Source organism: Amphibalanus amphitrite, unplaced genomic scaffold (assembly GCF_019059575.1).
Source record: "Amphibalanus amphitrite isolate SeventyFive unplaced genomic scaffold, NRLGWU_Aamphi_draft 000073F_arrow, whole genome shotgun sequence".
NCBI lineage: Eukaryota > Metazoa > Arthropoda > Thecostraca > Balanomorpha > Balanidae > Amphibalanus > Amphibalanus amphitrite.
In genome coordinates, this window is record NW_024881569.1 from 1,056,378 (window position 1) to 1,081,504 (window position 25,127).

Sequence of the window (25,127 nt, forward strand, 5' to 3'; positions counted from 1 at the left end):
AATACTCTTTTATACCAGCACTCAGCTAAAACTTGTATCGCTCAGTCAGGGGAATTGCTCTGTGCTTACTGTTGAGCAACATTGTAGTGTTAGTCTCAACATATTTATTCAGTTGCCACTAAGATAAACCAACATTGGAGGGTAATAACTGGAATGTCCTTCAGCCTGTTTTCCAGGTCTCAGTCTGCTCCTTGGCAGAACTTTGTTTTATTGCCATAGCAAGTCTTTGCTGTGGAAACTCCATAATTTTCAATGTGCTCAGGAGTGGTTGCACTCAAATTTATTTACATGTCCCTGATGCTCTGTGTTAAAAGCTCTATGTTGTAGAGTTTGGGCTTGTTTGCACTAACTGCATCAGGCAGACGTGCAGCCTCACTCACTCATTCACACTCACACTCACTCACATGCTCCCACGCCACACCAATAGCACACTGGCAGTGTGAGCGGGAGCATGTCCAGGGACATTTATGAAAAACCATTGCATTGTTTGTTTATATGCTAAGCCAAAGTTCTTCCTCCAATGATGTTTACCAAAGTTGCGAATAGGTTTGGCACAGCTGAAAGAGATTCCCTGTCAAGTGACATTGAGCAGATGTAGTGATAGCACAAGTGCTGGCTAGTTAACTAAGATATTTTTTTTTAATCAGTGCCAGTCCTTCAAAGATCATCAGTGGTTTAAACAGAGCCCCTCTGTCCAGGTCCACCACGCCCACCCCTGCCACCTCTCCTGTTCCGAGTGACCACAAACTCCTCAAGGTCAGCCCTCTGCTCAGCAACTCGTCCTGATGGGATGTTGTTCAGGGTCTGGGAGCGAAGGAAGTTTTGGTTGGATGACTGTGGGGTGTTGTTTCTTTTTGGGGCCTGTTCCACAGCTTGGATGATTTCGTCCTTGGTCATGTTGGCTCGGATGGGGATGTATCTCTGGTCTCTGGTTTTGCGTGCCATGATGACGCCGTTCTTGGTATGATAGTTGCAGATTTGGCCAGCCTCCCACATATCACCCAGCTGCTGGATCTGCTTTGATCTTTTGGCTGTCAGGTTTTCATGGATGGTGATCCTTGCCTGTGCTGTCTGTGTGTGACTGAATTTGGATTCGTAAACCGCATTGCGGTCATCCAGATCCTGGAATTTTATGATGACACGTTTGTTGTTTTTTAAGCGATGGCAAGCAGATATCTGTCCCTTCAGCTTTACTCCTAGTTTTTCCTCGATCACGGCTTTGGTCAGCTGACGAGTCTCAGAAGGAGTCTCATAGTGGTCAGCTTTGGCTTGCGGAAAGCCTCCACCTCCCAAGATCAGGGAATCCTTGCGGCTGTACTGTTCCACATCATCTAAGGCCTGGTCAAGTTCTGCTAGGGTCTTTTTCAGTGTCTGGTTTTCATCCTTCAGTTTTTGTATCTCCTCTTTCACTTTTTTGTTTTCCTCCCAGATTTTTTTCATCTCTCCCTCCATCTCACTAGTCACCTCCTTAACAGCTTCCTGAATAAGTCTCTTAACATCCCCTTCCTCCATGGCACCTCTATGCGCAGATGCTACTTTACTTTATGCTGAACTGCAAACAAGTAATGGTTTGAAAGTGAGAAGTCTAAACTCTAGTCAAAGGTTACGTTAACAATTATAATAGCCTTGAGACAAAAAAAAAACTATTTTAATCCTATAATATCCTCGGCCTACCACTAAATCACCACACCGACCACACCCAAGTCTTCACGAGACAAAATTGGCGCACGTCCGCTCGGCTCGATCGTCCGGCACGAACTTGATGAAGGATGATCGCTCTATTAGTTGCACATGCATAAACAATGTTCGCTTTATGAGACAAATCACCGTTGATGAAAGAAAAGTGATCTACCAATGTCCTCATTTAGCTCCTATAGGTGTTTTGTATGGGGACCTCAGCCGGCTGTAGCTGGTCGCATTCAGAACATCAGGCATGGTAGTCGCTAGGTAGTCATGTTAGGCAAACATGTCTCGTGTCGTAATCTGGTTTGTCGTTTATCATCAGCTTCCACTCCAATTTGTAGGGACGCTTGTTCAACAGGTTTGACATTCAACATTCTGCCAGTTTGTGTCGCAGGCAGCCTATTTAAAATACAATGTTACATTACTCCCATCATACCACTCAACCGCATTTTAAAAGCATTTCTTGTATAAGTAATTATTGATTGGTGATGAGCGATTATGAACAGCGATGAATAGCTATACAAACTCATTTGGAGAGACTAGATTTGTGAGAAACAACAAATAACATTTCACATCACATAGGGGTGTATATTTTAGAGGTGCTTATTCTGTGCAGGCTCGCAAATATATTTACATAAACAGCTTTTTAATGTAGGTATTTACATGTTGCATGGAATGCTAGCAAGCCGCAAGCACTACACGTAGCATGGATAGCGTGATAACTGATAAGTGAGATAAACAACATTAACAATCCTGAATCATTGGTCCATCACACCTAAATACCTGTGCTGACAGTCAAGGAGATCACGAAGTTCAACGCGAATGTCATGTCACATTTGCACAATTCGCTTCAGGATCACACTTTTATAAACATCAATAAATGTCACAAATATGTCAATAGTTTCATTGAACAGTTCAGGAACAAACACCCCATTGGTCACTGCACTTCGTCGTAGCTTCGTGTTCAGGCTTTTTGTCCACACAAAAACGGTAGCCACGGTAGCCACGAGCTGCAGCGACATCATGAAGTGATCGTTTTGAGCGTTAGAACTTTGTGAGCAGGTGACCACCACTTACTGATGGCACCTGCTGGAGAGATGACGAGCTCCTCCGCCGAGAGGGGCGCATCAGCTGCAGCGTCGTGCTCTGAAAAAAGTAAAAATCAAAATGGCAGACACATAGGTATTTATATGTTCAAGCTTATGCACATACGTGAGCATTTAGCGCAATAGGCATGATGAGAGGAAGAAAAGTGGGCAGATTCCTCGTTAATTTTTCCATTGTCATTGAAAGGAAAGTGCGAAGAGTGACTATTCCGGTACGTCATGATCCTGAATCCACGAACTACGAAGGTCACAAGCGCTGCTGATTCCGCTTGAGTATAGGTAACGTGTTTGTGGTAACATTCTCGCTAAATATGTTTACCTGAAAACTATTAAGTTATTCGTGTTTACTTGCTGTAGCATGGAGATATAAATGTGCGACTAAATTCCAACCATTTCACGCTTTAAAATTATCTCAGCACGTTTGACTGACTACTGAGTCTCAGGACCGTTCTAAGCGCAGAAGGCCTAGCTGTCTTCCTGAGAGCCAGAATAGGTATGTGTCTCCTTTCACCAGACGGTTTCGGTATCAGTAGTCCTTTAGAGCTCAAGCCATGACGGGGAGACTGACTGCGCCGGAACCGACTTTGTCAGCGTTAGAAATATGGATTGAGTTGAGAGTCGGGTTAGGGAGCTGATTTCTTTTCAGTCCCATACAGTCAGCCTGTTGGTAGTTTGGAAAGCTTTCCAATACCCACACCAGGCACGTTTCTGATCGTAATAGCATTATCGGAACCTCTCAAAGTACGTCGCGTCGACTGCGTTGACTTTCATACCACGTACAGTGCTAATGAAGCCACTGCGGCAGCCGAAGCCTCTCATCTTGCGGCTTCGACCCGCTGTCCCCATACTGACCTCGTATAGGCCGAGGCGCCTGGCGTGAGCTCCATCACGACAGATGACGTCACATTGAACATGACGTCTCATCATAGGTACTCCCCGTTTAGCGATGGCGGGGGGGGGGAATAGTTCGGAAATCAACAGAACAACCGAATGTCCTCGGACCAAGTGACCAAGCTAGTGCACTGTTTTCACTCTGGCATAAATACGAGCAATTAGGAATAATAGTCTTGATTTCCTTGGAAGAATTGGAGTAGCTCCTTGAACGGCCAGCTTCAAACGTGTTAAGCCTTTTCAATTGACGGTGGTAGAGAGAAAAAAAAGGACGGCTAACTTCATCTTTATAATTCAAAATATAATGCCTTGTCGAAACATTTATCCTTTTCGAATTTAAACCATTTATTTGAGGCTATACAAGCTATACCTCGGCCATCCGTATTTATCGTGGCATTTCAGGGCGATATTGCTGTTGCAGTTGGGCGTTCGTATTATCTCCCAGTCGATGGTGGAAACCATTAATCTCCAGGTGGCCGACACACAACCATTTTCGAGAGGGACATTTACGTCGATTGGCCATCTGGAGCAGAAGTTCGCAACTAATCACGAAGTACGATTGCCGGTGGTGCGGCCCCATTCGCCGGGAGGTGTATTTGGAGCGGCGCTGCTCGGTTCTTCTATCCAGCACCGGGCTGGGGTCCGACCACCGACGTCCCGGACCAACCAGAGACACTACCGGCCCGAGACCATTGATCGCACTTCGGACCGGCCACTGCCAGCTCTCACTCTTGTCAACAGAATCGAGCGGCGGACGTTTTTCACAAATGACGTCATTGGAACAGAGGATGGTGCTGCCAACTGCCAGATTTAGAAGAGACGGTCCCTCGGCGCCGGGTGCCGTTACGACCGCCGGGGAGTTCTATAGCTCTGCGCCGGCCCCGGCACCGGCGCCGGGCCTGCCGGGAAAGGAAGCCCATAGTCGCATGTTCTATGTTGACATAACTTGACGATTGACGAGACGTGTGATCGTGGAGCAACACTAACGGGCCAATCAGTTTCAGTGTCAATACAGCCAGCGGACAGAAAATTGAATCTTCTCCCGAACTCAATCGAGAAAATCCCTGCAAGGATGGGTCGGCACGCTTTCAGGAAGAGCGGCGTTTTGTGCGCGGTAGCGGAGAGCGGCATTTGCACTGCCGGTCTGGTGGCATAGCAACCATTTGAGATTGTCTTCCACCTCTCAATGGGAAATGGGATTAAAGTAACCTTTCTAGTCTTACTATCGTCGTCAAACATAAATTCTCAATTCTTATCAATCAATTTCACGCATGCTGAGCAGATTACAAGTAGCCATGATATGATCATTTGTGGGCATTTCTTTCACGAACTATTCAGCTAAAAAGAATGAGGCGAGGGCTGAGTTATTGACTTGCGTAGGTACATGCATAACTATGTGTGCGCAAGAGCATCTTATTTGCATTATGCTATATAATATGATGGCGATCACGACTTCAACATTAGCAAAGCAGTGAAAAGTTACGGATGGCGAGAGCCGCGCCCAATGCAAATATATTTTCGACAATATTGGGTCATCCATATTGGTTAGGAAGACTGACATTGGCAGCTGCATGACAATGATCCGTAATTCATTTCACTTTAGATTAAGGTAAGATTCGCGGTCAATGGATATAGTGCAGGAAGCAGTTGGCGCAACAGGTATGGTGCTGGAATGGTGCGCGACTTCCACGTTCTGGCAGTCGTGGCACAACTACCCCGACGTCCTTCCTTTATGCGATAATTTGTAACAAGTACGTCATTCCCTACGCCCGTACGTATAGTGCCTTCACGTCCTGACGGTCCTCGCGCTCTACCTTGTGTCCCCTGCTCGGGCCACTGTTATAATCTGGCAGTTGTGTCGCTCTTACCTTGTGACCCCCTCGCGGGCTGAGTGGGGCTGTCTGAGTTCCACAAGATGACACGCGCTCGGGACGTGGGAGTGTCCTCGAGGTCGGAGACAGCAGTCCCGTCTCACTGGGAGACAAGAGATGTGTCTCACTAGGTGACAGGAGACGTGTCTCACTAGGAGACAGGGTAGAGCTGTCTCCGAAGCGCGCAGGTGGCGGAGGAAAACGACTGTTGCGTAGCCGCTCAATCATGTGCTTCTCTTCTGGGTCGATGCATTCTGAAATGAATGCACCGACGCTGCCGTTAGAAGATGCCGCCCTATCGAACCCTACTTATCAGTAAATGCTATGGCAAAAATTGAATGCGGGAAAAATATCGAACGAACAGGAGAATTTGGATTCTAAAAGTGTATTTTCTTGTAAGTAACTGTCACTTCTCGATAAAAAGCACGCTGCTCAACTGACAGAGAAACACACGAAAATCACGCACCTGTCTTTTGTGGTATCAGGTCGGGATCATGTTTTTCTTCCATACTTCCCAGATCACTGAGGTTGTTCACCAATTGCACATGAGACACTTCCTGAGGGTTTTCCTGAAATAAGACGAATTGTATTTGACTTTAAAGTGACATAAGGTATGCAATTCCTATTCTAAAAGGCAGCGAGTATAACCACTCATTTTCTTAACCCTCGCACGACCAGGCCATTTCTCATAACACGAACGACCAGGGGGGGGGGTTGTTACGACCCCCCCCTGGCGTTTCGAAACGGAAGGTCGTAGAGCTTAGCGGAAAAAACCAACGGATTGCTCTCAACGAGATCTCGCGATTGGTGGTATATTTTTTGGTCCTAGGTCAACATTTGACCTACTTATGACCGGTCAAAGGTCAAATTTTCCGAAAAAAATCAAACTTTTTCAACTTTCCGCGGCGATTGCGGCAAAACGGTGGGAGATATCGACTTGAAACCTTCACTATCGTGTTCCTTGATCAATTCTCTATCGTTTGGTATGTATTTCGTTTCCCTAGCTCTAAAAATGGCGCGTTGGGAGCGCCGGAAGTCGGCAAGGTCACAGTCGGCGGCAGAAATTCGAAAAATCAAAATTTAAATTTTTGAAATCTGATTGTATTTTTGGATTTGGGAGGTCCATTTGCTCCCTATAGAAGCTAATATTGCTGCATATTCCCATTGAGGTGACAAGAATTAGCAAAATAGTGGTTCGGGCGCTTTTCAAAAATAGTACCGGACGCTGTTCCTCTTGTGACGTCATAGCTCCGTGACCTGACCTGACCCGGTCAATTTTCTTGCACCACACGATAGCCAATGCTTGCCCCAACATGCATGGGAAGTTTCATCATGATCCATCAAACAATGTGGGTATCACCGGCAGAAAACCTAGGGATTCGGCGCACACGTTTGGTAACTGTCGGCCGGAGGCTGTACCTCTTATGACGTCATAACTCCGTGACCTGACATGACCCGATCAATTTTTTTCGGCAAAAGATGCGCAAAGGTTGCCCCAGAGGGTATTGAAAATTTCAGCCCGCTACGACAAGCCGTTTAGCGTGCACTTCGAAAAAACCTCAGAGGGGGGGTTGATACAACCCCCCCCCCCCTAGGCGTTCTAGGGTTAAGTTTCCCATGTATTCCCGTATTCCCCGTCCGCGGCTCCCCCACATGCCGCTATGCGCCGTCCCTCCCTTTGTGCCTGTCACCTTAGCGGCCGGCCGGGCGCGGCAGCGACGCGTGCCCACCAGAATGGCGGCGGTGAGCACCAGTGCGGTGACGAGGCCAATCAGCACGCCCAGGATCGGCGTCAGCTGCAGCAGCTCGGACACAGACCCTGGCGGAGAGCGCACGCAGACCGCAGATGGGGGCCGGGTCAGTGCCGGGGGGGGGGGAGGCAGGGCTGCGTTCGAGCAAGTAGATATCCCGACATTTAGTTGCTGTCCTCTGTCCAGTTGCTGGATATGAGGCCATCCATTTGGAACACGTATAGGTATACGAAACTTCTTTTGGGGAAAATTACGTCAAGTGTGCTCAAGGCTTTTATCCAAGTTTTAAAATCATTCGTATCCAACAGACACCAGTCGATGTAAATACATGCGACCCCATATAGCACCACATTCAAACCATTGATCCGAGGCGGCCAGCGCTTACCGTGGTGCTGTTGGGCGTCCCGTTCGTCTGCCGCCGTGCTGGCCACGAGGGTGGCAGCCGCACTGCTACCGTGTCTGTTGACGGCGTACACGGAGAGGTGGTATTGCTGGCCGGGCTCGAGGCCACTCGCTCGCAGTCTGCGGGAAACAGAAACTGACTTGATCACAGCTGTGGAAAGGCAAGCTGGGCACTAAAGGTTTACCTGAGCCTCGTTTAGATCGTTAGGCATAATATAGAGATCTGATATACATTACACATAGTCATTAGTCATTACACCATTCATAGACCCCGATAATGCTGATAAACTGTTTAAACTGTTTAGCGCTACCAAAGCAAACCTTTCGTCGACCACGCCATCCCTAAGCCGATTGTTCCACAATCCACTGTCTATATTCACCGTTGAAATCGTGATTCGATTTACCGGCAGCACACCTTCCTATTCAGCACTCTCTTGTATGTATGCCAATGCCTCCCAATAACAGAGGTGGTGATCCAGCAAAACCACATCCGAATGAGCCTGAATCCCAACCTATAGTCTCGATAAACAACAGCCCGCTCCGCCCACAGTTCACAAAACTCGCGAGAACTCTCCGAGATTCCATTGGAGAAGTTTCCGGCGCTTAAATTGTTTGTTCGTCGCTCCATCCGAGAGAGGGATAAAATTTCCGACATTTGCATTCGTGAGGTGATGAAGTCATTTCCTAGGAGCGATGGAATTCCTACATTATGACGGACTGTGTACGCTGTCGATTGAGTGCTAATGTTCGGAAATGCCCCATTCATCGCCCGGAGAAGCTCGTTTTTAACGCCCGGCTTAATCTGATGGTAATATGGTCGTTTTCTGCAATCGCATCGGCACCCTCACTGCCCTTCAAACCCAGTAGTGGAAAAAAATGGGGCCTGAGATGTGAATTTAATGAATATTGGTGTCTTTTACACATAGTTCAAACAGAGTTTAATCATCAAGACTAATCCACAAACGCCTGTATCGACTATCGACTGTACTGAAATGTGCATTTGGAACAATTAAATGAACCCTTCGGCGGTGAAAAATTCACCTTCACCTTTTCACTCCTTCACCGAAACTTTCACCGATTTTTTTTCTTCAAAACATGAATATTATCATGATGACAATTTCGTTGGCAACAATTTATGATGATAATCTATTTTGAAATAATAAGTCATGCGCATCGCGCATACGTATATCGTTTGTGTGGACACATGAAAAGCTTCGAATGCTTTCGGTGAACACAGGCTGCTCGTTAGGTCTTACTGGCTCATAATTTATTATTAATCATTTCAAACGTGGCTCTGGCTTTCATGGATCATACGTCTGTTTGAAAAGGGCGCTAAGACTGAAATGTTCTTGTTCAATAAGTGAAGGTCGAAGAAGGATGTTCGTTGAACGATTATGATTGAGTTCATTTCACTTCCGGAAATTGCTCCGATATAAAACTTTCGGCTTTATTAATGTAGACCTCTTTTATTTGCTTGATCACTAAGGGGGGGGGGGGCGCTAGCACCAGAAGAACCAGCACCAGAAGCTGTCATCCGCCACTCAGCAACACGCAGCACCCAGCACTCAGCACCCAGCACCCAGCTCCCAGCACCCACCTGGCGCTGGCTGAGGTCACATTCCTTTGGTGACCGCCGCTGGTCCCGCACACCTCCATCCTGAACATCTGCCTCGATCCGCCGTCAAATCCCGGCTGGCAGCGGACCACCAGAGCGGTCTCGGTTCGACTGATGATGACACAGTCCGACGGAGGGTCGGGAACGTCTGAAGGGAAGGAGGGGTGTCAGAAGTCTAACTTGTTCTTATGGGGGTCGGGAACGTCAGAGTGGACGATGGAGGGGTGTCAGAAACCCAGCCGGTTCAGATGGAGGGTGATACACGTCTGAGGGAAGATGGAGAGGTGTCAGAAGTTCAAGAGAGGGCTGGGCACCTCCGGGGGAAGGGGAGCGATGGATTGGCTTCATAGTTCGATGAAATAACGTCCGGGCCAGACAAATTGTCACACACGTCTGAGGGGCACGACAGAAAGACGTCAGTGGTGAGAAGGAGTGAATTCACATCCGACGAAGATGATGACATGACGTCCAAAGGAGTAATATCAGAAACATCAGTAATGCTGGTCTTATAGCTTATCTGTAGCGCATACCTATATGTCAGACGAGAGTATTTACATATAGCGCTTGATTGCAGATTATCAAAAAAAAAAAAATACAATCGGCACCACTCACCTGCCGGCTGGACGAGGTAGGCGCAGGGCGCGCGCTGCTCCCCGAGCTCATTGGTCGCCCAGCAGAGTAGCGTGCCGAACTCTGACGGCAGCTGAGGTGTATAGCTGAGGGTGCTACCGTTCACCAGGCTGCTACTAAACTCCCGCTGTGGTATCAGCGCGTCTGGAGAGGTCGGCAATCGAATTAACCACACTAGACTAGCACAACTGAACGCTTAACATACCACTGAAGGCTTAAGTTCTTAAAACGTAAACGAATTTCTTGGTTCCATTTCATCCGAGACTACTCAAACACTGCTTTCAATAGTGTTGATATTATACGAAAAGTGCACTAACTTATGCTGACTTAACGTCACTTCTATTAAGCTTGCGTTAGGGAATGCAATAAAAAGAAAAACATCCTTTCACTCAATCGTCGTCAGTTTTTTTCTCCGGTGCACGCCCGTAGGCGGCAATGCCGCGATACTGTGACTCTGGGCAGCGAGTTCTTTGAGACTTGCTAGACTCAGGTCCGGGTACCATTCAAAATTACTGTGTGTACATACATACTATTCAATGCCGCGCCCGGTCCAAATAAGTCGCAGCGCGCGCGCGCTATTGATCTAGTTTCACAGTAAACTTCTCTTGAGCGCAAAGTTACCGATGAATAGCAGGAGGAAAATTAAATGATGTCGAGACTGCACGAGTTGGATGGTATTTGAGTTTCTCAACCAACCTGAACTGTTGAAGCTCCATCGGAAGCGCAGGGGTTTGGGGAAGGAGGCGACGTGACAGCTGACATTAAGACTGTCACCCCGGGCTGCCTCCAGGACTGTAGGAGTGTCCGATACACACATCGGCACGTCTGGAAACCGGACAGAGCCGCCACCGAGATGTCAGATGAGCAAACAAACACACGGACACACCGAGAGAGAGAGAGAGAGAGAGAGAGAGAGAGAGAGAGAGAGAGAGAGAGAGAGAGAGAGAGAGAGAGAGAGAGAGAGAGAGAGAGAGAGAGAGAGAGAGAGAGAGAGAGAGAGAGAGAGAGAGAGAGAGAGAGAGAGAGAGAGAGAGAGAGAGAGACAGAGAGGTGAAGAGGGGGAAGAAACGCGATTTAAAAATAAAAATGCAGGGATACGGCACACGCTTATTCTTCACTGTCCAGTCGAGGTTGAACAATAACACTTTGCAATGAATTATGCAAAGCAACTGATGTTACCTTACAAGACTCGTGTTTTTGCTTAACAGTACTATGAAGTGCGATTGTATTGACGTAATTTAGCGACTGTAATTGAACTAGCCCACATCAGATACATTCGAGTGCCGTCCTTCTCTGAGTGAGCCATCCGCGTCGAACACGGAACTCAGGCTGAATTAGCCGTGTCTTACATTGGACTCGCAGCGTGACGGGCTGGCTCTGGACGGTTCCCAGGGGGCTGGTGGCCTGGCAGGTGTAGTTTCCCGAGACGTTGGCCCGCACATTGGCCAGTGTCAGTTCGCTGCTGCCGTTCAGCGCTGTCTCTGCGCTCCCCGGGGACAGCTCGGGCAGCCAGAGGCCCTGAAACAATGCATCAATGATGGCGACCTCGAGTGGGACGCGTGGTTCAGTCTGCACCAGGTACACATAACTACCACTCTGCAGAGTTATTTGTCTGTGGCCCTGGCTCAGCTGGGAAAAATTTAGAAGAGGAGTCGCTATGCGAATTCGAGCGAGCCATCCAATTAGACGGGTAAATTATTAGCATCCTACGTGCGTACTGCACAAGTTCACCGCAGAAACGGGAAACGCTGACATGGAAAACAACACTCCCAAAAACAAATGGAGTTCGCCTGTTTCGTGTTGTTTTCCTTCGTGTTGCTGGTTTTCGTTCTTTTCAACGGAGTGGTCTGTTTACAGCTCTCTCTATATCTCTCACAGACGAACCTGTCATCTCGAACAGACAGTGTGTTGTTGGTCGTCCGCGTATAGCCACCGTCGGATGGTCGCCATCCTGCCGTGTCTCGGACATTTACCTCGTGTTTCCATCGGACCTGTGTGACGGCCGGCTCAGCCCGCACACTGCAGAAGAGACGCGCTGTCTGTCCCTCCCGGAGGGGCCGCTCGGGCCGCAGCGTCAGCGACACGGACGGTGGGTCTGAAAAAGCGAGAAAAGGTGTAAAAGTGACATACAGTCAGCGACACATATAGCGGGCCTGACAGCAGGAGAGAAAGGATGTAAAGCGGCAGACAGTCAGCGACATAGCCCCTTGGTTTGATGAAGGAGGAGAGGTGTCAAAATGACACACAGTGACACAGTCTGAAGGAGAAGGAAAAACGGTGTAAAACGGTAGACAGTGACACGGACGGTGGATCTGAGAGAGGAGGGGAACGGTGTAAAACGGTAGACTGACACGGACGGCAGATCTGAAAGAGGGGAGGAACGGTGTAAAACGGTATCCAGAACACAGGCGACAAATCTGACGCCGGGTGGAAGTTAAAAGCGTCTCACGCCCTTGACCGTCGATGCTGTAAAATGAGATTAATCGTATTGTGCTGGGGCTACTTACATCTCATAACAAGCTACTCAAAGTTAATCAATACAAAAGAAGAACGAAGTTCAACATAAACTCAGGCAAATGGATAGAATATGTTCGCAATGGCACATTTGTATGTGATTTATATCGCAGTCGTGCCTCGCCTAACGAGGAAGATTGGCTAATTTGGAGCGGCGATCACGCTCGCCCACTACTGAATTATGACGAACGCCGCGCCAAATGCCCCAAATACGAAATCTGCAGAGCTCGTTTTCTGTTATTACACCCGGTAATCGTCACCCAGAATGCCCAGCCGGCCGGCCGGCCCATCCGCCAGTGTCTGGCGTTGCCGGCTTTCAGACGCGGTCGTTATCGCCTGGCCGACCCACTGGCCGCGGCAGCCGGGACATCTAACTGCCCCCGTCTGTCGGCGCAGCACCATTGTACCCCACTCACACTGCACGTGCAGGGGTAGAATGTCCTCTACTGGCGGCCCGCCGGCGGACGGGTTGGCGGCGCTGCAGGTGACGGGTCGGCCCTGGTCGAACACCTCGGGGGTGAAGGTCAGCTCAGAGACGGTACCGTTGCCGTCAGCACTGGGCTGCTGGCGGGCGCCGGGCGCCGGCTGCGAGCCCAGCCGCCAGCTGATGACGGGCGCCGGCTCGGACCCCGTCACCTGACAGGTCAAGGTCACCGGCTGACCGGCCACCACCCGACCCCCGGCCGGCCCGTGGATGGTGGCGCTTTCTGGGGGCACTGAAACACAGGACACAGGCTGTCATTGTGCGGTTAATCGGTAAATCGGAGCACGTTTCTCATTCAATACAGGATAGCAACTCAGTAGTACAGGGTCAATTGATTTCCTTTTATTGTTGCAATAAAGCCAGTGTGGGTCGCTGCCGCTGGTAACCTTATAATTAAATTCGCCTTTGATGCATTGTCATATGCAATCTCAGCAAAAAGCTGAATAATGTATGCAATATGCGGTATGTGCAGGCTGTTCCCGGGATAACATCATTGAATGATGTCTCGTTGTGATAGAAGCTCAGGGAGCACTGGTAATATTCAATATCTCTGCCGATCACGAAACGTGAGATATTTCCATATTTCATTCGATTGTGGAGCGTGGGGCGGCCGTCGGCCGAGTCAGCTCAGCACATTACCAATATTATGAACTGCATGCTTGCAATCCTGCCAGCTGGCTGGGAGACATATTGGATGGGACTGTCTCACCGAACAATGACAGATATTGGGCCTGTTCTACCAGGAAGTACATCAATTAACGCCTATTGCCATCGATCCTGCACAGGCGAGCTAGGCCGGCCGCGCGTGGGAGACTAATTGCATTAGAAAGTTTGCCGAAGCCGCGGGCGGGGACGGTTAACCTTATGCTAAATTCGCGGAACAGACTCCGTCAGTGTCAAGTCAGGATTCAGGAAAGGTTCTGCCCACAATCGCAGTATATCGTCCCCAATTTCTGCCACTTTGAGAAACCGGAGACGAAATCTAGCTGCGTTCGCCGGTCTCATCACTGGACTGATGCAAAGCCGGTCACTAAAACGGAAAGTTAGTTTCATTATCTCAATCTGACATTTGACATGACTGACATCTGTTTGACTCGCATACAGTCAAACCGATCTATTCAGCCTAGCTATTACAGTTCACGCACCGTTGCTTCCATACCTCGTCTTCCACCCTCTCCCATACCCCCCCCCCCAACCCCCACCCTCTCAGCTACCGAAGAGAGCGTGACCCCCTCCCCCCCCCAGCTTCCGCGCTGCCATCATTCCACTTCCTCTGCGGTGCTGTCGTGACCGAACCAACTGACGTCTTTGCTCGCCTCTGCTGCATTGACCCCATTAGGATCGCCTCGGGGCCCGGCCAATAGAGCGCGGTCAACGGTGGACGGTATAAGACCGAGGCAGAGGGGGTAATGGCAATACAACGGCGAACGTGGACATGAAGATACCCAGAGGCGCCTGCTAATCTATAGTGGTAATTAGATTGTCCTTTTGATCGGCACACTAGCCTGTCTCCTGTTTGTTCCTTTGACCCATCCTTTGACCGACCAACCGACTACAAAAAGATCTCAGACTGGTTCCAGACCTTTGACGTGTTCCCTTTGAGTTTTGACCAACTGCACAGGGCAGCTGGCCCTCTGACCGGCGCGGTCCCCAGCGGCCCTAGCCTCTGTCCGACCACAGACAGCCCTCTAACCGGACTCAGTTGTCTACTAAAAACCTACTGTCTACTAGTAGATGGGTGAATGGGAGAGGGGCATGACAAAGCTTGACCCCTCAGTGGCTCTTGACAGCTGACATTTAGTGAAATAGCAGGAAAAACACTCATCAGTAACCTTCAACTGAACATTTCTCACTTCTTAGCGTCGTCCGACCTCCATTGAACGGATGTGTGCATTGTGTATTTATCAGACTGACCGACTTGGTTGATGAAGACGACAGCCTAATCGGCGTCTCAGTTATTAGCGGAACAGGCCGTGTGTGCTGATTTTACAGTTGTCTTAGGTTTGGTTATCGTTTCTCCGAAGAGCAACGCTTATCGCTGAGGAAATGACGCTTTCCTTTTGGCATGTCTGGTTAGGTTAAACCGTCAGACCAAGAGCTATGAACGATATTCTGTATGCAGGCCCAAGCACTCGAACTTTCGCCTATAATAAAGCTTGTCTCGTAGCAGGATTATCATTTGGAGCGACGTTGAAGTGCTTTGTTATGTAGGTATTGCAATGCATGTGTGCACAGACAATGCATTGTCTGACCAACAGTCTGCAGCTTATATCCTGTCCCTTCGTTAGTTTCTTTTTCCTTTTCGATTTTGCATTTTGTAAATAAAAAGTCCACCCGGCAGTTCTACACAAGAAAGCACCGTCCGTTCATCCGTTCATCAGTCTTTCTGAGCTGACTGTCCGGCAGTTCTATAAGGCGACTGTCGACTGACGTTCCATATATGCCGTCTGTCTGTCCAGTCAGCTATGGTGTCCATCTGGCTGGCAGCTCCGTCTGGCTCCCAACAGCCCCCGATGGCTGCCATCAGCGTGGCAGCGGCCAGCAGCCGCACGCTGATGGCCTCTGTCGAGCGCAGAGCCGTGTACAGTCGGCGACCATATCTGCCAGAGCCAGACCAGTGCAGTGCCGCGGCCCGCGGGGCTGGCAGCGGTCCCGGGTCAGAGGGCCGACGGGGAGGTCAGAGGACCAGTGCTGAGGGGCCGACAGAGGTCACGGGTCAGACAGGGGAGGTCAGTGAGCTAACAGAGAGAAGTCAGAGAAGGACCAGCGCCGGTGTCAATAGAGGTCACGGGTCACACTGGGTCAGTCAGAGTAGTAACAGGAGGGGGGGGGGTCAGCCGGCTATCGGGGAGGTCAGAGAAGCAACGCATCGAGAAAGGTCAGAGAGCTGCTCAGGGAAGGTCAAAGGATCGCCGGGAGCTCAAAAGACTGCCGTCGGAGCCCGGAGGTCAAATGGTCGAACGACAGCCCACAAAAAGGTTGATACAATGCCACTGTCAAACTATCGCCAGCCATGTTCAAACGAAGATGAAGAGCAGCACGGCAGACGACGATAATCGAGCGTCCGTTTGTCTGTCTCTTCTCCTCTCTCTCTCTCTCTCTCTCTCTCTCTCTCTCTCTCTCTCTCTCTCTCTCTCTCTCTCTCTCTCTCTCTCTCTCTCTCTCTCTCTCTCTCTCTCTCTCTCTCTCTCTCTCTCCCGCTCTCGCTCTTTTCTATCTTTCATCGGCTGTCGTCCATCCACTTTTTAGTCGTGTTATCAATTGCTGTCTCTCCATCAGTATTCGTCTCCATTTTTGTCGTCTACCCGGTCCCTGTTTAGGACTTCTAACTTTGGAAGGCGTCGGCAAATGGTCCTGCAAAACAATGTTTCGGGTAAAAGTTAGCCGAACTCGGGCATTGAGTTGGTGCGGTGCGGGCCTTTGTCTCGGCGCAGATGTATGGCTGGTTCGCCTCGGCGCGCCGTCCAATGGCGCGGCAGCGGTCCTATCCGGGTCACAGGAACGAGGGGGAGGGGTCGCGGACAGCCGGCGAGCGCTGCTCTCCCCTCCCTCTCCCTCTCCCTCGTACTGGATGACGGACGGCTCCCAGACGAGCAATTAACACAGACAAGGTATCCGGGCAGTGGATCCATTAGTGGCCGAAAAAGGCGGTCAGGCGAACCGGCGCAATGTAGATCGCACAGTCCATCAGTGAGTATTCGTATACACGGATATATAGTATATGCTTCCACATATGCTGGCGTATATACGCATTAGCATGTATGCCTATTGCCTATATATGCAAGCATCGGTATACTTATCATCCCTATCATATAAGGTTATGTGCGCTTCTATTTCGCGTATCTGCTGGCTGACGCCGAGGGTGCTGGACGACTGACCACAATATACTCTCGAAACGGGTTGAGGCACTCGAGACGCTTTTATCCAAGCGTCGTTCACTTAGCATATTTCTGTTGGGAACATATGAATATTCCTAAAATTCCATTTGAATTGTTTTTACTTTGAATGGAACACAAAGAACAAAAATTACGGCACAACACAATGTCACAAAAGTTACAACTAATGTTCGTCACTTCAAAGTTCACCTGGTATTGAGGAGAGTTTCCGGTTTTTATTGCAGAAGCGGAGCCAATGTCAATAAAATTAAAATTTAACTCAAAATCTACAAGTCATGGGACGGACATTCAGCTCGTCTGATTAGGCCAGAAATTATATAAATGAAGGCAATTTTTTCTAAAAGTCGTCCATAATAGGCAGTTCTTCAATTCCATCGAGGTGCAGCGTTATTCATTGCCATGCAAAATCTGTACCCTGTTAAGTGTTTATAAACTCGCATGGCTACGCCAATAAAAAGTCTGAAACTCCTCCCAGTGCGGCCATTTCGCTCCGGCGACTGATAACGGAGTCGACCGCGCGGCATCTGTTCCCGTGCCGTGGGCGCTGATGTACGGCCGCGGCCGCCTCGTGTGCGCCTTCGCGCCGCTCCGGCCCCCACCGCCTGGTCTTCGGCCACTGGAGGAGGCCTGCGTCGGCAGCCCCGATCGGTCGGCAGCTGTTCAAATATATGTGCCGCCGGCCGGTCGAGCGGCGCGCGTCTATTTCCGGCCCCAGCCCGGCCGCACGGGACCGGCGGCCGTGGACAATTGGACACCGCCGGCGTCTCATGCACTGTACACACGCTCATGAATGTATGAGCCACTCTCGAATCGGTCCCGAATGACGGTGACAGATGGCGGTGACATTTAGACGACCACCGGATGCCAATTCGATAGTCGTGTAACTACATATGTAAGTCCGCTGCTGACACTTTCAAATGAGACAGAGGCGAGTTCAGCGATGCACACTGCACAGCTGGGTGTTTAGTTAGTTTATCTACCCAGCGCTGTTTTATTGAGATGCCTCAAAATTCAAAGTTAACAGTCGCCTTCCCGAGTTCGAGCTGAGCTGAGTAATATTTAAGTCAGACAGATAACGTGCATGCATACATATGTTCATTACTTTTACGCCTGGTCCAAATTGCCGTTTCTGTCAGCAGAGCGATTCCTCCATCCGACTCGACTCGCGGCACTAAAACGCTCCCCGTCCAACTGGGACGCCTCATCTCCCAAAGGTCCCTAATGAGATCTGCTCGGCGGTCCGCCCGGCTGCTCTTTGTCGCACACGCGCCGGCTGGTCGCCGCTCGGGCAGCTGAACGTTTTTGCCAAAGTGGAAAAGCTTGCACCCAATTGGGTTCGTACGAGCCTGTGCCAACTCTCGCGCGAAGAGTAATTGCGGTAGGTACAGACAATCATTTCTCACTTAAGTGGATTTCCTTCGCATGCCACGTGTCGCGAGGGTCATTCACAATTCGTGTTGCATAAAGTTCAGCCTGAAGTCTAACCGTTTGAGCTGACATGATGTAGAAAAGTGCAGCTCAAACGCAGACTACGCTGATATGGACTCTTGCATGGGACTGCGACGTCATTTAACAACTTACGTCCTGAAACGATGTAAAACTCACGCGAATAACTTTGGTCTGATGGGTAACATTGTGGCAACTGACACGACCACGCTGAAATCCAATGCATTTACAATATGCGTAGCGAGAAACTTTAACCGCAGGCCACCGAAGCGCGTATCTGTGGAGTAAGCGGAGTTAAATATTCGTGAGGTACTGAGAACTTGCGACTACAAAGCATTAGTTCAGGTGGGAGCTTTCGTGATGCAGTTACAGAACTGCGAGTGTGAGGTTCTTAAAGAAACATCAGCAACAAAAATTCACAGCGGTGTCATTTTTTCAATTCGCCGTTTTGTGATCAACTGCCTTGCCTTCCGACTACATTTTCCTTAACTGCTATTAGATCTAATAACATACGTATATTCTATATTCACTCATTTTTCAATGCTACAACAATAAAAACCCATAATTGTGCACCTAAATATCATTTTTATCACTGGTGCAATTTGTCCTGCGGGGCCGACAGCCTGCGTAGCAAGTTACCGCCGCGCCGACAGTCGGGCGCCGCCTGATTGGTAGGCTGTGCCGCCGCCTGATCGCTAGACTGTGCCGCCTGGCCGGCGCGCCTGGCTGGTAGACTGTGCCGCCTAACTCACTGCCAGGGCTTTGCGGCGTTTGTGGCAATTACTAGCCGGGAGGCTGAGGAAATAGTTGACTCCGGTCGAGCACGTGTGCCACAGGCGTGACGGAACCACAACGGAACTAGCAGGTAGGTATGTGTGTGAACGGCGATTAACGTCCATAACAGTAAACTGATTAACGGAACCGTATATTGCAGCTCAGCCACGGTTGACAAAGTGTATACCTACCACAGCTAAGGCGGGGTCGGCCGGTATGCATTTACGAGTGTCAGGACTCAGGTGTCGCATTGAGAGCCCTGGGTCTGGGTGTCGCATTTTGGAGCAGCGACGGGTGCTTGTGAGGCATGGGCACCGTGTGTTCACGTGTCTGTGGGGTCAGCAGTCAGCACGTGTTATGTGGGCGAGGTGGGTTTTCCCCTATCCAGGGAATTCCGAGGGTCTTCGGTGGAATTACGGTACAGACGCTAATGCCATTGGCGAGCACAATAAGGCCAGGGATAATGCGGAGAACGACTCCAATATTTGTCTCAGTTGATTTGTATTACTCGGGCGTTTAATTCCGACAACACGCTGGCCTTTTGCTAACGCCGTGTCTTCTAGAACTGTAACCTTTTCACTTTGCTGGCAGCTATGCTCAAGGGAAGGTAACTGTTTGAGCACGTCTGGGTGGGTACTGGTCGTGGCTCCACAGCTCTGTTAACTTGACCTCACGGTCGCCTATCCATGCCCTTCCCCCCTCCACTTGGCGATCCTCCAGCCTGATGACGGCGTAGTCCCTCCCTGTCCCACTGACCTGATCCCCTCCCCTCAGCGATACTCACGGAACAGTCTGATGACGGCCGATGTCGTCAGTGCCGAGCTGAACGGGTGGAAGGCGGCCATGCAGGTGAGCCTGGCGCCGTGGTCGGCGCGACTGAGAGGTCCCAGCCGGAGGGGAGAGCGCACGGAGCCGTCCGAGGCAGAGTGGGTCGGGCCGCCCAGCCGGGTACCGCCCCGCCACCACGTGACGTTCGGAGGGGGTGAGCCTGCCGACACCGGGCCCGATACCAGACAGGTCAGAGAGCAGTCACATGGTTTTTATGGGCATTGAAACATTAATTTGACATACAAAATTATGCATTGAGAGTTGAGACGCTATTACTTATAATGTAAAAAACTATGTGTGACATGTTTCCCAACACAGGGCACCGGTTATACTTTGGCTGCCGTTTGCCCTATTCTTCACGAAAGAAATATACAGTCCAACTAGGCTGTAAACATTACACTTGCTATCCATTCCCTATGAAATTGCCAATTGCAATGTGCGCCGTAATTGGCTTATGGCTAGAACTTACTCGGTTAGCAGTTAGAACTTTCGCTTTAGTCATTTTGGAAGCCAAAAAGTGATGAATGCATAAATAGAACGGATCAATGCTCTGGAAGTTGGGTGTTAGTATGGGCGACAAAAGCGCCGTTTCATATGATGGAGCCACTTAGGCACGATTCGGTCCGATCCCCTCGCGATAGGCTCCAAATCCAGCTATCGCCACCGTGCACGCCTTGGTCACAAGGCGGTGCCCATTTTGATCCCCCATAATCAAAGATTTGGCCCTTTTCCGACATTTCCTAGTGCAACCAAGGGCCCAAAAACGGCAGCGCCTTATAATATCGAATAAAAACAAGAGTTTTATAGACGTGTTTGGTTTTTCCCCGGACGGCGCGCAGAGAATCAGAGGACCCGGGCGACGTCCGGTTGCCGGCCGCTCCGGAAAGCTCAGTGATCGGACCGGGGCCAATATCGGACCTCTGAGAGTCGCCGTCGGCGCCGGCGGCTGTGGTGGAGGTCATCTCACCGTCGAAGGCGGCGCACGTGATGTTGACGGAGCTGCCCAGCCGATGTGGTCCGATGGTGTCCTCCTTGAGACGGTTATCCGAGCTGTCCAGCACCTCTAGTCGCTGAGGGGGAACTGAGGGAGCACGAGTACCAGACGGTCACCGGGCGTTCGGCACAAACAGACTGCAGAGCTACCTGTATGATCGGTCTGCTCTTTCATACTAGTCAGTCATCGGACTGCTGAGTTTTTGACATCTATGCGTATATATGATGGAACTCCCCTATCACGGCAGGCAGCAGAGCAACAGCTTCTGGACCACGTTGAAAATTTCACTTAGCAATTAATCATGCATTTGATTTATAACGACCATCCGGCAAGACGCGGAAGCCGGCGTTTACTCTGCTGCAGATTTCATTCGGACTAGGCCTCACAAAAGCGCAACACAGTCACAAATCACAACCAGAGGAAAAACAGAGTTGAATTATAGCTATTATCCAAGAAATATCCGCTAACTACCCTGACCTGGGAACATTGCCACCAAACACCCATATCAACAAGAGCATTTTATGCTCCGCTTGTGTCCCCTTTGTTTGGGCCCCGCCCTCTGGGACGTTCCCCGTCCCCGGTATTGCGCTCATGGAGACGCTGGTGACGGATCGGTCGGTGCCCTGGCGACGTTCCAGCTCAGCCGGCAGCGGGAGGGGGTCGCTCTACCAAGATTGGTCGCCGGGTGTGTCAGAGGTGGGGAGGGGACAGGGGGACGCAGGGACGCCGGGCCATGGGGCTAGATGATGTATCGCTGACGGTCGCCGACGCACCATTAGACGGGAAGATGGAGCCCGGTACGGGACACCGCGACCAACATCGGGGTAAAGGCAGGGCGCCGCAGCGCAAACCAGACCAACAGAGACTAACAGACTAACAGAGGGGCAGACCACTGAAGGTGCAACATGACAGTGGGATTAGCAGGGGTCGGACACTTCCTTAGACTTCCTCCGACCCTTTCTCGGGTATTACTACAAACAGCGCAGCGGACCAGGCCAATTGCCCCTCTACGCCCGGGTCCTGCATAAAAAGAGAGAAGCCCGCTAGGACTTTAATGCATGCAAATTGCAACGCTTCCTGAAAAGAGAGGTATCGCGTTCTCTTCCTTTTTTGCAGTGTAAATCTCCGAGCTCTTCATTTAATTAGGAGCAATATTTTACGCAAATATTCCTCTGTTCACTGGAAGAAAATCGGGGCTGAAAAAGGTTGCTGGGCATTGCTGGAAACGGCAAAAGATAAAAAGCGAATAAAAAAAAAACATTTGTTGGCAGGATTATGGCGCTCAACGAAGCATCAGTAGCTATACCCTACCCAACTATACGTATAGCGCTAGAGGGGCCTAAATTTCGGGCGACCCCCATACCAAAGCCTACATACGCAGCGATGTCATCCGGTACAGTCTACATTCCAGGCGGCCACTCAACGCTGTTGTCCGGGACAGTCTACACTCTACAGTCTACATAAATTCCAGGCGAGCTCGCGGCTCATTCATCGCCGCGTAGTCTGAACTTTCGCAGCATTGTATGTAGAGGCATGAACTTTTTAATTGGGTTATTTGAGTGTTGACGTAAGGATTTCTAACAGGTTTGCCAGCAACTTTGTTTTCAGAGAGGCGGACATTTTAGTGAATTAGAGCATGTATTTTGACTTTCGAGTTTGACACATCACAAAATCGATAGCAAAACCACTACGAACACGCAACGAAGCATAGCAACAAACAAATTTTGCAATAATGACGGCTGTTGCGAGCTAGATGCTATAAGGTATAAGCTTGTTGTCTTTTTATAAAATCAAATAAAAGAAATGGGACAATTGAACAGATAGTAACTACCGTAAGTTTATAGCCTTAGCCAAGTGTGATACTCGTGAGACGGAGACGTGGTCCTGCCACTGCACCAGCGGCACCGAGGCACAATCACCACTGTCAACGGCAGCGCTAATCCCCCCGGACGCACACAAAGCATCTGTCCAATCTCTCGAGCGCCCACTTACGGCCGCTAAGACCTTAAATAGGCGGGGTCGGAAGCTCCCTTCGCCACCTTCATAAATTTCATTGGATCTGCGGGGAATTAATGCTAAATCCAAACCAGTATATTGCATTCAATCGAGACGGGAGAATCTCCGGTCGTCTAAGGTAATGAACCCGATCTCAGGCCAGACGTGCAGTGGTGATGCTTCAGCGCGATTAGCGCAGACTCGCAGTGCTGTATAAAGTAAGTTTCTCTGCTTGCCTAGAATCCGCTTGACGAAAACACAACTAACTAGCTAGGTGTAACGCAATATGAGAGCTCCCAAGCTCACCATAATATGAGTGACCATAATGTGTTCAAAGAAGACGAAAGTCATTTCTATCGCAGCCCGGCGCGTCTGTTCAGCTCACCGATGACGCTAAGGTTGACGCGCGAGTTTTGCGTGGGCGACTCGACGAAATCCACGCGGCACCGGTAGACGCCGCCGTCGGCTCGACTGACGGCGCTGATCCGTAGGCTGGCTGTGGTCCCGTCCACATGAAAATGCAGGCGGTCTCCGCCCAGCGCCCCGCTCGCCCAGTGGGAGCCGGACGCGCCGCCGCTGCGACCGCGCGCGTCGTACCTGGCCGCAGGTCACAGGTCACGTGTCAGAGGTCACGGGTCACGAGTCACAGGTCACGGGTCACGAGTCACAGGTCAGAGCTCTCAGGTAAGTAGTTACAGGTTGCAGGTCAGAGGCCATAAGTCACAGGTCACAGGTAGGAAGGAGGTCAGAGGTCAGTGGTCAGAGGTCACAGGTCACAGGTCACAGGTCACAGGCCACAGGTCACAAATCAGCTGCCGATCTGAGTGCATCTGATTGCAACTCAGATACTGATGACGGCCGATTTCTACATGATGGTATAAATGGTTTTATGCACAAATCATGAAATGTACATGGTACGAATAATTTTTTTTCTTCAAATCAATTATATAAGTCTACCTGAAAACCGTGTGTTGTTGCATATTTAATTAAATTGCGATTTGGGCACCTATTATAACTAGCTTTTTAGCGCACAACATTAGTAATCAAAATAGGTATTGAATGAATATACGGAACAAGTCTATGGTATCCTAACAATGAACATTTCCCGGAGATGTTCAGGAGGGCTTTGCGTTCTCGGAAACATTTTGAACAAGTCCAATTTAGCACGCCTTCCATAGGAATCAGCGCACACCATATATCACCGCAGTCGAATGTGTAGAGATGAGGCGCGCTCGACGTCATTGAACGTTCAATCTACGTCCTTTTATCTCCGAAAATATGTGGATTGCGGTGCCTGCACCGTCCAACCGCCAACCGATCGCTGTTATTAGGACCTGTGGAGCCCTCTGAAACGGCTTATCTGGTCTCGTTCAAGTTTATGGAGCTCTCTGAGTGCCAGACGTGTCACATCGATACAATCAGATTCAAACTTAAAGCAAACGGAGGATCCGCAGAAACGACGTTACTGGGAGACCCTGATTGGTAAGAGCCTCGGCCACTCGGGTATTTTGGCCAGCACGCGGCGCGCCGTCGCCCCTCCTCGCGCTCGGCTGCTTTATACGAGTGTCAGGGCCGTCACAAGATGTTTCAGGTCCGAGTGCTTTCAGGGACGCGGCGGAAAAGCGAACATAACAGGCCGTGTCCATCCGGCGGAATACGAACACCGAAATAGATACACGACACGAAAAGCCGGTCACAACAGCGAGAGCGATAGTCGGAGTGCGTCATCTGTCTAAGAAAAGCTGGCTATAGTAGCCGGACGGAGCATTAGGCGAGATGGACACGTGTATCGAATTCGGTAAGATAAGTCTCTCTCCTACACGGGAACATAAAAACAGCGGCGTCACTCACGTGTAGATGGTTCCCTCGGTGCCGTAGTACCAGAGGACGAGCCGCACCGCGTCCCCGACCACCGGAGCACTGACATCACACGGCAGCTCTGCAGCCTGGCCCTCGACGGCAGCGACGTGCACCAGCCGGTCTGTCGGTGACGACGGGGTGTGAAAGAGGCATCCGCAGCGGGACAAGAGTGTCAGAGACGCTTTGACAGTGGCCAGGGATGTGACAGACGAACTCAGGGTGGCATTGGGGTGTGAGAGACAGACATTTCTCTCATTTATTTATTTCGACACGACATTTATAGACATTTATTACATTAGACATTATAGACATTATAGACATTAGACATTTATTTCGACACGGCGTGAGAAACTGTACAGACATACCCATTTACTCACGGCCGTACAT

At 50.0% G+C, this 25,127-nt stretch overlaps 1 protein-coding gene across 1 annotated transcript; it reads right to left on the reverse strand.

Moving 5' to 3' along the window:
• Window positions 1–1,766: 1,766 nt before the first annotated feature.
• On the reverse strand, window positions 1,767–25,127 carry LOC122379225 (nephrin-like). The gene is made up of 16 exons (XM_043361232.1): window positions 25,118–25,127; window positions 24,732–24,861; window positions 23,266–23,477; window positions 20,859–20,972; window positions 19,848–20,051; window positions 12,880–13,179; window positions 11,923–12,044; window positions 11,299–11,467; window positions 10,646–10,774; window positions 9,932–10,093; window positions 9,302–9,467; window positions 7,688–7,824; window positions 7,243–7,370; window positions 6,018–6,120; window positions 5,549–5,805; window positions 1,767–2,829 (listed from the first exon to the last, which is right to left on the reverse strand). Exons 1-16 carry the CDS (start codon window positions 25,125–25,127, stop codon window positions 2,728–2,730), a joined length of 2,445 nt encoding a protein of 814 aa, XP_043217167.1. The 3' UTR covers window positions 1,767–2,727.